At 45.5% G+C, this 17,515-nt stretch overlaps 2 protein-coding genes across 6 annotated transcripts in view; both read right to left on the bottom strand.

Annotated features, from left to right (window-relative positions):
- LOC310636111 (uncharacterized protein) overlaps positions 1 to 1,303 on the bottom strand; it is a 33,812-nt gene extending 32,509 nt beyond the window's left edge. The window contains exon 1 of one of the 3 annotated variants that reach the window (XM_083355641.1): positions 929 to 1,303. In XM_083355641.1, coding sequence (XP_083211767.1) covers positions 929 to 1,184 — 256 coding nt within the window. In that variant the 5' untranslated portion in view covers positions 1,185 to 1,303. Of the gene's footprint in view, positions 1 to 472; positions 682 to 928 lie in introns of those variants that run through there. The other 2 variants (XM_083355640.1, XM_083355642.1) reach the window with 2 other exon arrangements.
- Positions 1,304 to 7,362: 6,059 nt separating this feature from the next.
- The window catches only part of PPT2 (palmitoyl-protein thioesterase 2), a 68,981-nt gene continuing 58,828 nt past the window's right edge, over positions 7,363 to 17,515 (bottom strand). For 2 of the 3 annotated variants that reach the window (XM_083355678.1, XM_083355679.1), the window contains exons 8-10: positions 16,055 to 16,139; positions 13,060 to 13,114; positions 7,363 to 9,552 (exon numbers count right to left, since the gene is read on the bottom strand). In XM_083355678.1, coding sequence (XP_083211804.1) covers positions 9,409 to 9,552; positions 13,060 to 13,114; positions 16,055 to 16,139 — 284 coding nt within the window. In that variant the 3' untranslated portion in view covers positions 7,363 to 9,408. The remainder of the gene's footprint in view (positions 9,553 to 13,059; positions 13,115 to 16,054; positions 16,140 to 17,515) is intronic. The other variant, XM_083355680.1, reaches the window with a different exon arrangement.

Genomic DNA, 17,515 nt, shown 5'->3' with positions numbered 1-17,515 from the left:
CTTAGCAGTAGCCTTCATTCTATGTATATGCCTGCTTATTAGGGCTTTCGCCCCCCCCCCAAGCGGCATTATTACAAAGTCAGCTTATTGCCCCCAACAACAACAACAACAACAACAACAATAATAATAATAATAATAATAATAATAATAAGGAGGAGGAGGAGGAGGAAGGGACCTTGGAGGTAATCTAGTCCAACCCCCTGCTCAGGCTGTTGCAAATCAAATAATAATAATAATAATAATAATAATAATAATAATAATAATAATAATAAGAAGAAGAAGAAGAAGAAGAAGAAGAAGAAGAAGAAGAAGAAGAAGAAGAAGAGGAGGAGGAGGAGGAGGAGGAGGAGGAGGAGGAAGGGGAAGGGGAAGGGGAAGAGGAAGAAGAAGAAGAAGGAGGAGGAGGAGGAGGAGGAGGAGGGGGCGGAGGAGGAAGAGTAATCTAGTCCAACCCCCTGCTCAGGCAACTTACCTGTTGCAAATCCAAATCCAAAATCCCAAACCCACCCGGGAAAACTCCCATTGCTGTTATATCAAGCTGCACCTGACTCACGCTCGCTCGTGGCGGGCCCCGGACTCTCTCCGAAGCGATCCCTTGAACCGGATCGCTCCACCACCAACCCCAACCCCCTCGGCGAGAGGATCAAGAGTGGTCGGAAGGGATTCCCGCGGCTTGCCCTCTTCACCCCTCTCGCGCGTCGAAAAACCCCAGGCGCCCTGAAGCCTCACTTCCGGATTTTAACAAACTTCAGGAGGAAATCTGAACTAGCGCCAAGTTGCCGGGATCTTGGATCTCAGCTGATCCCTCTACCCGGGATTGGGGGGGGGGCAGGAGGAGGAGGGGGCTCTCCCTGCAAGATCGAGCCGTATTTTCAGAAAGAGCCCCGTTTGTTTTGGTTTTTTTTTTTTTTGCTCCGCTTCTACTTGCCTGCGAGGCTCGTCCCGGTTAAACGCCTTTCCCCTCCCTCGCTTGCCTTGCGCCTCCGGGCTGCCTGGCGGAGCGGCTTGCAAGCCCTTCGTGGGTCGTGTGAACGCTTGTAAGGAAACGGCTCCGTGCCCGAGGCTGTGCGGCGCCACGATTTGCCCAGCAGCCTTGGGATCCGGCCAGGATCTTGAGCTCCGCAGCGAGCACAAAGGGGCGGATTGCTGGGCTGCCTCCTTTTCTGCACGATCTTGCTTCGCATCTAGAGGCGGTCCGGAGTTTTGCAGCCTGGATCTGGCGAGTTTTTGTTTTTTTTTCCCCCTTTCCGTCGGGAGTCTGGTAGTTATGGGCGCACAGCTAGCAGTTCCCGGACGCGCCACCAGAGGGAGGCAGCCGCGCCGCCAGATCTGGAATCGGCGAGGACTAGAGCCTTGCTCACCTGGAGGCAGGCTGGTTCTTCCTGCCACGTCGCGCCCTCGGCCTCCACCCTGCCTGTGTTGACGGGCAAAAAGATCGGGGCGTGCTTTGGAAGCCCAGCCGGCTGCGGAAAACCTGTAGTTTAGGGCAGCGTTTCCCAACCTTAGGAACTTGAAGATGCGTGGACTTCAACTCCCAGAATTCCCCAGCCAGCTATGCTGGCTGGGGAATTCTGGGAGTTGAAGTCCACGCATCTTCAAGTTCCTAAGGTTGGGAAACGCTGGTTTAGGGGCAGCCTTTGGGTCGTGGGAAGCCTGCCAAGGGCGATGCCTGGCAAGCAAAGCTCAGAGATGGAGGGTGGCCTTTCCAGGAGAAAAAGAAATGGTCTACTCGGGAGCAAAGATTTTTTTCTCCCCATGCCAGCCAGCCCTTTGGGGGCAAAAGGAGTTACTACATTATGGAACAATTGCAATGTGTGGCAGTGAAAGCTGGACCATAAGAAAGGCTGAGCGCCAAAGAATTGAGGCCTTTGAACTCTGGTGCTGGAGAAGACTCCTGCAAGGGGTCTTAATTATTTAATTAATGGGGTTTTAGTTGAAATTCAGGGACTTAATTTCATTTTAGTTTTAATCGATTTTAGCTTTGTGTGTATGTATTTTTAATTTTTCCCTGTAAACCGCCCTGAGTCCTACGGGAATAGGGCGGTATACAAGTTTAAATAATAAATAAATAAATAATAAGTCCCTTGGCCTGCAAGGCGATCAAACCGGTCAGTCCTGGAGGAGATCAACCCTGACTGCTCTTTAGAAGGCCAGATCCTGAAGCTAAAAGTCAGATACTTTGGCCACCTAATGAGAAGGAAGGACTCACTGGAGAAGAGCCTAATGCTGGGAAAGGCTGAGGGCAAGAGAAGAAGGGGACAACAGAGAATGAGGTGGCTGGATGGAGTCACCGAAGCAGTAGGCGTGAGCTTAAACGGACTCCAGAAGACGGTAGAGGACAGGAAGGCCTGGAGGAACGTTGTCCATAGGGTCGTGATGAGTCGGACACGACTTCGCAGCTAACAACAACAACATGGAACAATGTCTATGGAGATTCTCTCTCATCCAGGTCATAGTTATCCCAAAGATGCTTTTTTTTAAACGAGGCAACTAGACCGTCTTGTTTTTCTTTGAGGACATTTCTCTTCTCATCCAAGAAGCTTAAGGCAGGGCTTTTCAACTTTTTCACCCATTGTACCACTTTTAGGATATGGCAACATCCGAGTACCACCAGTCGCCTAGCAAGGTGTCAAAAACTTGAGAACCAAAAAAAAAAAAAAGGAAAAAAGTGATGAAGTACAGGTAGTCCTCGACTTACAACAGTTTGCTTAGTGACTGTTCGAAGTTACAACGGCACTGAAAAAGTGCCCCCCAAACCACAGCTGAGCAAGACACCTGCCTGCCCGCCCGATGCTGCTCTTCCTCCTGTCCAAGGTTTTCATTGTTGTGAGCATTTCTGTGGAGGATTGGCAGCGAGGGTGGGGGGTATTTGGTTTTTATTCCTCCCCCCCCCCGTCTGCTGGGTGGTTGCAGTAGGTTTTGGTCACTTCACATGACCCTGGGACACAGTGACCGTCATAAATATGAAACAGTTGCCAAGCATCTGAATGTAAATCACAAGACCCTGGAGATGCTGCAACATTCCAGCTGATCGGCACTTCTTCTGGGCTCAGCAGAAGCGCCAGGATCAGTGCCGAGCTCCAGCTGGAGCCTGGCACTGATCCTGGCGCTTCCACTGAGCCCTGACAGCCCTGCAGCTCCAGCCATCTCTCGCTCAGGCTTGTGTGGTGCTGCCACCAGTTCAGCTCATTCCCCTCCCGGCGCTCGTGACCTCCCGCTTAGACTACTACAACGCTCTCTACATGGGGCTGCCCTTGAGGACCACCCGGAGGCTTCAGCTGGTGCAGAATGCAGCCGCGCGAGTCGTGATGGGGGTCTCCCAATACTCCCATGTAACACCTCTACTCCGCAAGCTGCATTGGCTTCCGGTTGCCCTTCGTGTGAGATTCAAGGTGCTGGTGATGACCTATAAAGACCTAAATGGCGAGGGTCCAGGATATTTGAGGGAACACCTGCTGCCAGCATCAAGCTCCCTTCGTCCAGTGCGCTCCCACAGGGAGGCTCTTCTCAGGGTGCCGCTGGTTAAAGATTGCCGGCGGGTAACACCCAGGGATAGGGCCTTCTCAGTGGGTGCGCCTGCCCTGTGGAACCAGCTGCCTGCGGAGCTTAGGACTGCCCCCGACCTCCGTTCATTCCGCCGGGACCTGAAGACCTGGCTCTTCGAGCTCTCTGGCCCAGGCTGAGAATTTTTTAATTTTAATTTTAACTGGGTTTTTTATTTTTCTCAGGGTTTTATTTAATCTTTTTTAATTTGTTTTAACATTTGTATTGACTTTCTTTTAAATGCCCTGTAAACCGCCCTGAGTCCTTCGGGAAAGGGCGGTATATAAATCTAAATAAATAAATAAATAAATAAAATAAATACCGCTATTCTAGGATGGTCACATACCACCTGCCAGGTGCCAATGTACCACAGGTGGGACCCGTACCACTGGTTGAAAAGCCCTGGCTTAAGGGAGCTGAAGAAGCTTCTTGGGTGAGAAGCAAAACGTCTTCAAAGAAAACGTTCTGCCTCATGAAAAAAAAAGCATCTTTGGGATAATTATGGAACAATGCAGTGGTGGGATTCAGTCGCTTTGCAACACTTCGGCAGAACCGGTAGCTAATTTTTGGCCGCCCAGGCCCAGAACGGACTTCCGGAAGCAGCATCCGCACAGAGAACCGGTTCTTCACATATTTGAATCCCACCACTGGAACAATGCACTGAAAAACATTCAACATCCAGTTGCTGGAAAATTTTGCAGTTGCCCCACCTCTAACCAAAAACCATTGCAACTTTTATTTGCATTTTAAACACACACCCCTTTTTGTGCTTGTGTGGGTGAGGGTTTGTCTTCCACAAAATGCGACAAGAAAAAAAAAGGAGCTGTTTTGTGGAGCCGCAATCTTAGGACAGGGAGCCAGGACGCTCTTACGGTACTTGGAGATTTGGAAATGGAACATGAGATGAGTTGGACCTTCCATATTTGAATGTATAGCGTAGTTCTGATAAAGCAGGTTCTGCATTGGTCACCAAAGGTTGACCTAACTTACAACTTATGATGTAGTTTTATAATACAAGTAGTCCTCGACTTCCAACAGTCCATTTAGTGGCTGAAGTTACAACAGCACTGAAAAAAGTGACTTAGACCAGGGCTTTTCAACCAGTGGTACGGGTACCACCTGTGGTACATGGCACCTGGCAGGTGGTACGTGACCATCCTAGCAAAATGGTAGCGGGGAATGAACTGAACCGGTGGCAGCACTGCACAAGCCAGAGCGAGAGATGGCTGGAGCTGCAGGGCTGTCAGGGCTCAGTGGAAGCGCCAGGATCAGCGCCAGGCTCCAGCTGGAGCTCGGCACTGATCCCGGCGCTTCTGCTGAGCCCAGAAGAAGCGCCGATCAGCTGGAATGTTGCAGCATCTCCAGGGTCTTGTGATTTACATTCAGATGCTTGGCAACTGATTCATATCTATGACGGTCACACTGTCCCAGGGTCATGTGAAGTGACCAAAACCTGCTGCAACCACCCAGCAGACGGGGGGAATAAAAACCAAACACCCCAGCCCCCCACCCCACTGCCAATCCTCAACAGAAATGCTCACGACAATGAAAACCTCGGACAAGAGGAAGAGCGCCGCCGGGTGGGCAGGCAGGTGTCTTGCACGGCTGTGGTTTGGGGGGCACTTTTTTCAGTGCCATTGTAACTTTGAACAGTCACTAAGTGAACTGTTGTAAGTCGAGGACTACCTGTACTTCATCACTTTTTTCCTTTTTTTTTTTTGGTCCTCAAGTTTTTGACACCTTGTTAGGCGACTGCTGGTACTCGGATGTTGCCATATCCTAAAAGTGGTACAATGGGTGAAAAGGTTGAAAAGCCCTGACTTATTTATTTTTTTATTTTTGGGACTTATATGCCGCCCTATCTCCCGAAGGACTCAGGGCGGCTTACAACAATAAAAACAACAATACAAAAATTAAAAAAGAATTAAATAACAGCCCCAAAATAAATTAACTACAGTTAAAAATTAAAACATATTTAAAAACCCATCATCAATCCAGATCAGCCTGATGGAAGAGAAAAGTTTTGAGGTTGCGGCGAAAGGACCGGAGGTCCGGGGCCATCCGAAGCTCAAGGGGAAGTTGGTTCCAAAGGGCTGGTGCTCCCACAGAGAAGGCCCTCCCCCTGGGGGTCGCCAGCCGACATTGTCTGGCCAACGGCACCCTGAGGAGGCCCTCTCTGTGTGAGCGCACCGGGCGATGGGAAGTCGTTCCTGGCAGCAGATGGTCCTGCAAGTATCCCGGGCCTAAGCCATGTAGGGCTTTAAAGGTAAGTACCAGCACCTTAAATCTCGCCCGGAAGACAACTGGTAACCAATGCAGCTTAGACGTATGACTGTCTCACAAAACCAGTGCAGCGCCCCCATGGTCACATGATCAAAATTCAGATGCTTTGGCAACTGACTCACATTTATGACGGTTGCAGACCCCCAGGGTCATGTGATCACCTTTGGTAACCAGACAAGCAAAGTCAATGGGGAAAACAGATTCATTTAATAACCATTTTACTAACTGAACCACTCCAGCGATTCCCTTAACGAGGGTAAGCAAGAAAGTTCGTAAAGTGAGGCAAACCTCCTGCTTGAGCAAGGAGTTGGAGTAGAAGACCTCCAAGGTCCCTCCCAATTCTATTATTCTATGTATCAAATAATAACTAAAAGTAATTTGTACCCCGGTCAAGCCACAATTCATCTGTATTATCCTTGCGAGTTTGAAGACTCGACAAGGTTGACATTTTTTGACATACTTCTAGGGCAAGTGCCCAGACTAACAGTAACCACATTTAGTACAGAGTGAATGTAGAGATTTATTTATTTCCTACCTTTATTTTTTATAAATAACTCAAGGTGGAAAACATATGTCAATACACTTTCTTCCTTCTATTTTCCCCACAACAACAACCCTGTGAGGTGGGTTGGGCTGAGAGTGAGTGACTGGCCCAAGGTCACCCAGCTGGCTTTCGTGGCTAAGGCAGCATTAGAACTCGGAGCCTCCTGGTTTCTAGCATGGTGCCTTAACCACTAAACCAACCTGGCTCTCTCTCTCTACATATTTGTATGGATGGATGAAGGAACGGCCTGGGGGAGAAAATGGATTGGGATGAATTGCTTGTTTTCTGGGCTACCTGTAGCAAATTAGCAGGTGTGTCTGATCCCCAACTTTTTTTTTTTTGCTGAAATCAACAAAATCCTGCCTCACCCAAACAGTTTGAGGTAATTGCACACTCTTGTACGGAGAGATGTTGAACGATGCTTTGTTCCAGCATTCAAAGCAAAAAAAAAAAAAAAAAGTGCGAGCCTCTTATTTAATTGCTAGAGTTTTCTCTCAAGTTTCCCCCCACATACACCCTGAAAACTTGATCCTATCCCCACCTGGCTAGAGTGCATCAAAAAGTCACGAGTGCTTCTAGTCCCATAGACTGACAAATCTCTAAACCCCCCCCCCCCCTGTATCAAGTTTGTGGATTGCTTTGTTTACTGGAAGGCAACTCAACTGTGCCACTTTTTCTCCTAAGCAAGCATAATAGAGAATTCGGGGATACCCAAAGCCAAGAGGTGTGTGGACAGAAACTCTTAGTAGCTCAACTCCCCTATCACAGTTAAGTCACAAACCAGAGTTCACAAACCGTAATGACTGGTGAAGGATAGAAGGCAGCTGGAAATGTGTAAAAGGGAGGGGGGGTTTCAGAGAAGAAACGAAAAACCCAACCTTTCAAGTAATAGGATTATATCACTTTAAGCTACAGATATGTGTGCGTCACATTCTGGATGGCCTCCCCTAAAGCAGAATTCCCCAACCTTTGGGGGGGGGGGTGCCGGGGGGGAGGAGGGGGGAAAGAGGGGATAGTTTTGTGGGAGGGACAAGTCTGCGTGCGCGTGCATGCGCGGGCACAAGCACCCGTTGCTCACATGAGTGGGGCCGAGAGCACCCGTGACGCTCATGTGAGTTGAGGCCCCAAGCACCCACAATGCTCATGCAAGTGGGCCATGAGCGCCCGTGACACTCGCGTGAGTGGGGCCATGAGCGCCTGGCCACTCACGCCGCCCGGTTACAAATAGGCCATGGACCAGTAGTGGGCCATGGCGCTTAGGTTGCAAACCCCTCCCCCAAAATAACTGTCTTCAGTGTAAGAAGGTTGCCAACTCCATTTGCAAGGACTTTCTACATGAAGTACACAGCTGTAACCTTCCAGATGCTGCTAAATCAGCAGCAGCCCAGCCAGCATCCTCCAGCATCTGGGACTTTAGCTCAGAAACATCTGAAAGGCAAAAGATACTTTACACATCTCGTGTCTAATGATAAGAATCCTCTTGGAATCTCAGCTTAAATTTAACTCATTTCCCCCCTTCATCCCTGATCTAATGTTAAAAGTTAAACCTGAGTCCATGTAAACATTTATTGTAACTTGGTAAAAATGTAAGTTTTAATACTGTTTGCACGCAAAGCTCTGTGGCTCCTGCTCTAGAAACAAGGAGAAAGGTCACCTTATTAGAAGTTCTGGTCTTTTAAAAATGGCTAAAGGTAAAGGTAAAGTGCTAGTCGTTTCCGACTCTAGGGGCCGGTGCTCATCTCCGTTTCAAAGCCGAAGAGCCAGCGCTTGTCCGAGGATGTCTCCGTGGTCATGTGGCCGGCATGACTAGATGCCAAAGGCGCACGAAACGCTGTTACCTTCCCACCGTAGTGGTCCCTATTTTTCTACTTGCATTTTTTACGTGCTTCCGAACTGCTAGGTTGGCAGAAGCTGGGACGCGTAACAGGCGCTCACTCTGCTACGCGGCAATCGGGATTCGACCCGCCAAACTGCCGACCTTCTGATCGACAAGCTCAGCGTCCTAACCCACTGAGCCACTCTTAAATAGACATATTTTTAAAAAAAAATAAAATAAAGCAAGATCATGAACGTTTTTGTCTAAATTGGCTTTCTGTTGCTATCCTGAGGTTGTGCTTCTAAGGAGAGAGGAAACATACGCTGATACACTCTGCCCTCCAAAGTCAATTGATAATTTATAATATTGATTTTGATGTAGAACTAGAGGCAAGAATCCTTAAACTATTTCCAGCTTGGAAATAAATAAAGAAACAAAAAATATGCTCTCGACTGGAACTCTTGAGCTATTCAGTTTTCTGTCACTCCACTGGTGTTTTTTTTTTTAGTGACGTGGAACTGGAATCTGGACCAAAGCTTACACATTTACTTTTCTTTCCCCCTCTGGTGAAAGTTAAAGCAATAATTGGAGCACAAAACTCAAATTAACTGAGGGAATAAATGGTAAGATTTCGTTCCTGAATTTGTTCTCACAAAAGTTGGGCTAGTCAGTCTCTTTTTAAGCACAGTCCTCTGGGTAGCTGTCGCATTATTATAATCTGAAAAATAGACGCAACTAAAAAACATTTCCAAACAGGGGAATAAAATGACACTAAACACCAGAGTTGAAACCTGAAAGGGTAAATACCTCCAGTTCCCACAGTTACTACGTTTCTGCCATAGGCTTGGTACTAGAAAATAGGACTTTTGGGGTATATTTGATTACATGTAACTGTAACCCTTTTGCGCACTTCTTCTCTTCTTTTTTGCTTGTCTGTTTGTTTTGTCTCGTAGCTTAGCCGCAACAAAGGACTAAGGATCCAGTTCATTTGAGGCCTTCCAGACAGCATCTTAAGAGCACCCAAATTTGCTACCAGCTTACACCAAAGCGCCTCGCAAGGAAAAAGTTCCTTCTGCTGTGAAAAAAAAAAATCCTAGAAAAGTTACAGGCAGATGACATCTTTTCACCGTGGGAGGAGAAATGCCAAGTTGAGGTCAGAGAACGCAGCTCGGAGTTTTTGGACACAGTCTCTCTTCCTCTTCCTTTTCCCCGGCTTGGCCAGCTACGTCAGCCATTTGGCAATGCAGGTATCATACACGGTGCGGTTGGAGTGCCAGTTCGTGTGAGAAACATTGGCCATTTTGCAGAAAACAATGTCGCCACGCGCGTCCAGAGTCTTCAAGCCAAATGTGTCAAGGAGGTAGACCTGAGAACAGACCAACAAAACCCAGAAGTTTAATTTGGGGGGTGGGGACACCTTCAAAGCTATCCAGCAGCACCAAGGCACACATCAGGAGTGTTGCAAAGCCAATATACATCCAGTGTTTTTCAACCTTAGCAACTGTAGGATGTTGTGGACTTCAACTCCCAGAATTCCCCAGCTGGCTTTCTTGCCTGGGGAATTCTGGGAGTTCTGGTCCACACAGCTTAAGTATGCTGAGGTTGAGAAACACTGGTTCAGAGAAGTGTTTCTCAACCTCAGCAACTTTCAAGACGCGTGGACTTCCAACTTCTGAGTTTCCCAGCCAGTAATCCTCTGGTTTTACCGTAATTTACCGTTTGCTAGTAGACCTGCTGGAGATGTCTATGCCTATGCTCCCAGCGCATCCACCATCCAATGAATCCTGTTTTCCCCTATTTTAACTAGGGGAAAACCCTGGCATTTAAGCCAAGAAAAGCTCCAGAGTTTCCTGGAGAATAAAGGTAAGCCAGATATACAGTACAGGTAGTCCTCAACTTACAACAATTCCTTTAGTGACCATTTGAAATTGCAATGGCACTGAAAAAAGTGACTTATGACCCGTTTTTTAGACTTACGAGTGTTGTAGCATCCCTCTGGTCACGTGATCAAAATTCAGATGCTTTTGGCAACTTGTTCATATTTATGACGCCTGCAGTGTCCTGGGGTCACGTGATCACCTTTTGCCACCTCCCGACAAGCCAAATCAATGGGGACGGCAGATTCACTTGAACCACTGCGTCACTAAATAACTAGACAGATTCACTTAACAACCGTGGCAAGAAAGATTGTAACATGGGGCAAAACTCACTTAACAAATGTTTCACTCAGCAACAAAAAAAAAATTGGGCTCAATTGTAGTTGTAAGTCGAGGACTATCTGCATAATACGTTATCAAATCACAAAGAGTTACAGATCACAAAATTTAATAATCCACATCCTAGTGGATTATTTTTTTTGTTTTGTTTCCTGCATGTACCAAATACTCCTAGTTTCTTTCAAGTCTTTAAAAACAGAAGACTCCTAGGCCGTGTAAATCTGAGATGAACTAACATGGTGAGAGATTGGTGTAGTAGTTAAGGCGTAGGACTGATATTTAAAGTCTGTGTTTCCCTTCATTACAGAACACAATGGGCGATCTTGGGGCAATGTTCGGTTCTCAACCCAACCAATCTCGCAGAATTGTTGCGAGGACAACATTGCGGGTAAGGCCTCTATACAAACTGACTGGGCAAATGTATTTAACTCTGAAATATAAGCAGACATAAACTTCTTTAGTTTTGTTGTAGATCACCCAGACTCACTTGCTTATGAGATGGGCCGTTATGTAAATGAGATAAAACAAATTAAAAACAGTCATTGCCAATCCTGCCTCAGAAGGTCTGCAGTTCTGCACTTTCATAATGTAACGGATTGTAAAAATAATCCTGAGGAAGAATCGCAGCCAAGGTAACAGATAAGAGAAATCAGAGGCCAAAGAAGAAATGTAATTTGAGAAAACTTCTCAGACTGGATTCTCCCTAGTTCGCTTCAGGAAAAAAGCAGCGGAGGGGGGGGGGAAATACATGCAGAGTTGCAAGACTCTTGTTATTGTAACCATATAATAAAAATACAGGTAGTCTTCGGCTTACAACAGTTCGTTTAGTGACCGTTCAAGGTTACAAAGGCACTGAAAAATGTGCCTTATGACCATCTTTCATAGTTAGGGCCTTTGTAGCCGATTCATTCTTGCCGATTCATTTTTGATGGTACGTGATAGGTCAATCTCTATTGATGCATCCATTTATATAGACTAATTGGAAAAGGCTTGCAATGCCTGTGAGTTTTCAAGGCAGAGGTGTTACTTAAGACATCCCAAAAGTGCTTTTTCCAAAAGGCCACTGGTCTTTCTTGGGGTTTGTTTTTTTTCCCTTTGAAAATGTTTTGCTTACTAGAAAGTTCTTGAATGAGAAGCAAAAACGTTTCAAAGAAAAAAACAAACCGCCTCCAGAAGCGGTGAATGCTCCAACACTGGAGGTTTTTAAGAAGAGACTGGACAGCCATTTGCCTGAAATGGTATAGGGTTTCCTGCCTGAGCAGGGGGTTGGACTAGATGACCTCCAAGGTCCCTTCCAACTACTACTACTACTTCTTCTTCTTCTTCTTCTTCTTCTTTCTTCTTCTTCTTCTTCTTCTTCTTCTTCTTCTTCTTCTTCTTCTTCTTCTTATTCTTATTCTTATTATTATTATTATTATTATTAAAGTCCAGTGGCCTTTTTTGAAAAAGCACCTTTGGGACAAACATGACCTGGATGATTGAGAATCCACCTAGACGTGTTACATATTTTTTTAATTTTTTTTATTTTAATTCCATTCTCCGAAGACCAGGGCGGCTTACAAGCTTAGCACTTAGACCAAGCTGGTTTTGTTGGGTGCCTGTTTAAAGGGCTACGTGGGTGAGAACCTTTACGATCTGCAGGACAGCCCACCTGGATGGAATCCTTCCTCTCAGGCGCTTGTTTTTGACACGGGCATGAAAGATTATATCATACCCAAATTATGCAGGGTGACCCTTGGAAACTAAGAATAGCCCTATGTTTTTGGTTTTTAGAAAGAACTAAGACACATCTCTTATTGTTGTTTTAAATGTATTTTAATCTATTGTTAACTTGGGCATCTTGTTTAATTCCTTTTTAATTTTTGTATTTTGTATTTTTATATGTTTGCCCTGTTCACCGCCCTGAGTCCTTCGGGAGAAGGGCGGTATACAAATAAAATTATTTATTTATTTATTTATTTATTTATTTATTTATTTATTTATTTATTTATTTATTTATTTATTTATTTATTTATTTATTTACACCAGACATGTCAAACACAAGGCCCGGGGGCTGGATCCAGCCCGCGAAGTGGTTTCATGTGGCCCGCGAAGCCATCCTGGAAACAGTGAGGGAACGGCCCCCACTGCCTTGGCCCTGGCCCAGAGACCCTCCTTCTGCCAGAGACCCTCAGATCTGTCCCACTCCTGCCCAGGCCCCCATAGGCGCCCTTGATGCGAACGATGTAGAGCTGGCCATTCCCACCCAGTAGGCCATACGCACTCTAGCCACACCCACCCAGTAGGCCACACCCACCCTGGCCATACCCACCCGGCCCCTTGAGGGCAACCGCAATGCTGATGCGGCCCTCAATGAAATTGAGTTTGACACCCCTGATTTACACTGATCTTTCAAGTGACTTTTAGTCTTTTACTGTGACTTTAATGTTTAATGGGATTGGTAGCTTTTAAACCATTATAGAGGTTTTGTTTCTAATTGTCCAAACATTTGTAAGGAGGCCTTTCTGATAAGCGGTTTTGGATAATGAGGGAAAAATTTGGGGAGGCACAGCACCAAAGGGAGGTGTGAGGGCAAAAAAGTTTGGAACCACCACAATAAACTGTAACGTATTCGTCCTGCCACGTTTTTTCACCTCACATTGTTAGTTTGTCCTTACCGGCTGAGATGTCATTTGCCTCACCGTCTCATTAACATCATAGAAGGCAAACATGCTATAAAAGAAAAAAAAACAATCCTTGTAGATTTATACAATGTATCTAGTAAATCTGGAAGACACCCTCACACCTTTTTCTTTTTAAATATTTTAATTCCTCCTTCTCTATTTTTATAACCAATGTAGAATTTTACATGTATATGCATATATGTACCTACACTGGTCAAAGACCATAATAATAATACCTCCTTACAAGAGGCACAGATGATTGATAGATAGATAGATAGATAGATAGATAGATAGATAGATAGATAGATAGACAGATAGAGATAGATATATAGATATAGATATATAGAGATAGATAGATAGATAGATAGATAGATAGATAGATAGATAGATAGATAGATAGATAGATAGACAGACAGACAGACAGACAGACAGACAGACAGACAGACAGACAGACAGACAGACAGACAGACAGATAGATACTGTATAGAGAGAGTAAATAAGGGAACAGGATGGTTCAGATGAAGAAATAGAAAAAATGCAGAGAATCGGAAATAAAAAGTTGTTTTAGAAGTGAATGAAGAGGAATGAAGAACTCTCTCTCCAAGGGAAGAGTGAATAAATTTAAAGGGAAAATAGATGGAACAATTTGGGATAAAACTCAGCAAGGGAACGTTGGAAAGAAAAAATGTAAACATTTGCATGGGAAGTGATGATAAGGCACAATAGTGATTTTTGAAGATGGAAACCGGAACGAACATTATAGGGGTGGTCCCTGACTTACAGATGTTTGTTTAGTGACTGTTCACAGTTACAACAGCACTGAGAAAAATGACCTACGTCCAGCCCTTTGCAGCATCCCCATAGTCAGGTGATCAAAATTCAGATGCTTGGCAACCAGCGATGTATTTGCCATGGCTGCAGGGAGTCCTGGGGTCATGTGGTTCCCATTAGTGACCTTCCCAGCTGGCATCTGACAAGCAAAGTCTGTGGGAGAAGCCAGATTGCCTTAACAAATGTACAATCCATTTTAACAACCACAGTGATTCACTTAACATCCATGCCAAAAAAAAAGCTTGTAAAATTGGGGATGGCTCACTTAAAAACCACCTTGCTAAGCAACAGAAAATTATGACCAATTGTGGTCATAAGTCGAGGACCAATTGTAAATGTTATCTCCAACAAAGAATTACGACACCGGGACACTACAACCGCTGTACATATGTGCCAATTGTCAGGTGTCTGAATTTTGATCACCCGACCGTGCAGTGAATGCACTGTGAAAAGGATGAATCTAAAAAGTAATCCACCGAAGAACAAAATAATTGTGTTTAATGAAAATGGATTGCATGATTATACATTAGAGACGCGGAGTTTGAAAACAGCAAAGGCAGTTGACAGTGTGTTAAAAAGAACAGATGTTAATATCTAATACAGATGCTAATATCTGTCTTTAATATCTAATATCTATCAAGGAGGGTGCTGCAGCCATCTTATTTCACAACATGTAAGATTCACTATAAGATCTTTACGCGGCCACAAGTGGCAGATGTTAGTATCTAATACATATGCTAATATCTGTCTTTAATATCTAATATCTATCAAGGAGGGTGCTGCAGCCATCTTATTTCACAACATGTAAGATTCACTATAAGATCTTTACGCGGCCACAAGTGGCAGATGTTAGTATCTAATACAGATGCTAATATCTGTCTTTAATATCTAATATCTATCAAGGAGGGTGCTGCAGCCATCTTATTTCACAACATGTAAGATTCACTATAAGATCTTATTGTGAATCTTACATGTTGCAAAATAAGATGGCTGCAGCACTCATCTTGGGGCACTTTTGTTTTGATCTACAAGCGTAAAGGATCCTTTACTGACAATGGCCTCCTCTGATCATATTCCCTAACAAGTGGCATTTGGAGGCAATAGTTCGACTTTTGGAAATGGTCAATTACGGTAACTAGTAGATGTTAAGTTCTACTGGTCTTCTATTTCTCATTTCCCTGAAAGCTGTAATTGACAAAGCACCATGAAGTTCTTTTCTGCCAACAAAACCATTTCAGACAGCAGGCTGTCCAGTCTCTTCTTTAAAAAAAACTCCACTGATGGAGCATCCATGACTTCTGAAGGAAAGCCATTACACTGGTTAATTCTTCTAACTGTCAAAAAAAATTCACCTTATTTCTAGGTTGGTTCTCTCCTTGATTAGTTTCCATCCGTTGCTTCTTCTTCTGCCTTCAGGTGCTTTGAAGAATAGGGTGACTCCCTTTTTTTTATGGCAGCCCCTTAGATCAGGGACCCCCAACCCCCAGTCCGTGGACCAGTATCGGGCCACAGGATACCAGCAACTGGTCCGCACAAACAAGCAAAACCTCGTCCGTGGGATGCAGGCAGCACACAAAACCACGCACCCTCCGATCCACGGAAAAACCTCTCTCCACAGAACCGGTCCCTGGTGCCCAAAAGATTGGGGACCTCTGCCTTATATGTTGAAACACTGCTATCATGTCACCCCTACTCCTTCTTTTAATTGGACTCCTAGACGTACCCAATTCCTGCAACACTTCTTCATATATTTTAGCCTCCAGCCCCCTAATCATCTTTGCTGCTCTTCTCTGCACTTCTGCATGGAAAATTGAGGACTTTCCACCCAAGCAAGAGAATGGCTCTGCAGATTGCTGCAGAAAATCAAAAACAGCAGTGGCGTGGAGGAGGTAGGGTATATGTTTGTCCCTTCCCACACGCCAGATACTGGAAAGCACGATTAGATTCAGCCAGAAGGATCACTGCGAGCTCTCTCTCTCTAATTCCAATCGATTATTACCAATTTAAGCAGCTCAAGTCTGCACCAATTCCAATATTCTCGTGGTTGCGAGCGGTGCTAAGCTGCTCCTCCTTGCTAAAACCTGTTAAGTGGTGATCAGCACTCCAGCTCCTCTCAGTTCAGGACAGAATCTCTTTCTTGCCATGTCCGAAAGCTCACCTGGATTCCCAGGGCATGATGACCCCGTCATCTGGGCCGCCGATCAGAATCAGCTTGCGGATGCGCAAAAGGTTTCTCTTCCATGCTGCAAGAGGAGCAGAATTTCAGAAACCCGGTTGCCTTTCCAGTTTCCCCTCTTTCCCTTTCACTGAGGGCCGCATCAGCATTGCGGTTGCCCTCAGGGGGCCGGGTGGGTATGGCCATGGTGGGCGTGGCCTACTGGGTGGGAGTGGCTAGAGTGCGTATGGCCTACTGGGTGGGCGTGGCCAGCTCTACATCGTTCGCATCAAGGGTGCCTATGGGGGCCTGGGCGGGATTGGGACAGATCTGAGGGTCTCTGGCAGAAGGAGGGTCTCTGGGCCAGGGCCAAGGCAGTGGGGGCCGCTCCCTCACTGTTTTCAGGATGGCTTTGCGGGCCGCATGAAACCACTTCACGGGCCGGATCTGGCCCCCGGGCCTTGTGTTTGACATGTTGGTACTAGAGGCTAGCTCTGAAGTTGAAACTCAAATACTTTGGCCACCTAATGTGAAGGAAGGACTCACTGGAGAAGAGCCTAATGGTGGGAAAGATTGAGGGCAAGAGAAGAAGGGGACGACAAAGAATGAGGTGGCTGGATGGAGTCACTGAAGCAGTAGGCGTGAGCTTAAATGGACTCCAGAAGATGGTAGAGGACAGGAAGGCCTGGAGGAGCGTTGTCCATGGGGTCGCGATGGGTCAGACACGACTTCGCAGCTAACAACAAAAAGAGGCTAGCTAGTCACTTGTCTGAGATGGTATAGGTTCTCCTGCTTGAGCAGAGGGCTGGACTAGAAGACCTCCAAGGTCCCTTCCAGCTTCTATTCTATTCTATTCTATTCTATTCTATTCTATTCTATTCTATTCTATTCTATTCTATTCTATTCTATTCTATTCTATTCTATTCTATTCTATTCTATTCTATTCTATTCTATTCTATTTCACCTTCAACTCTTTGGCACTCTGATGTCTGGTTGGAATTGGGTTTTCCCAAAACATTCTGGGAATCATAGCTCCCACATTTCTGGAAAAATCTGAGGTTAGGGGAGGAGTATTTTAAGCCTTTAAGTGGGGAAATTGGGAGTTGTTTGTAGCCACCAGAGCGGATAGGGCTAAAATATTTTTTATTATTCCTCTAGGTGACAGAATATAAGTCTTCACAGATTGGAGGACACTCACATAAGACGTAATCTCTCTTAAATAGCAGGCATAAAATGCAGGGGGTCCTCTACTTACAACCATTCATTTAGTGATCGTTCAAAGTTACAATGTCATTGAAAGAATGACTCATCACTGTTTTTCACACTTACGACCACCGCAGCATCCCCGTGGTCACATGATCAAAATTTGGATGCTTGGCAATTGGTTCTTTTTTTTAAGGTGGCTGCAGTGTCCCAGGGTCATGTGATCCCCTTTTGCTACCTTCTGACAAACAAAATCAATGG

Source organism: Vipera ursinii (assembly GCF_947247035.1).
Source record: "Vipera ursinii genome assembly, chromosome: 2".
Lineage (NCBI taxonomy): Eukaryota > Metazoa > Chordata > Lepidosauria > Squamata > Viperidae > Vipera > Vipera ursinii.
This window is presented reverse-complemented; position numbering and strand designations above follow the sequence as displayed.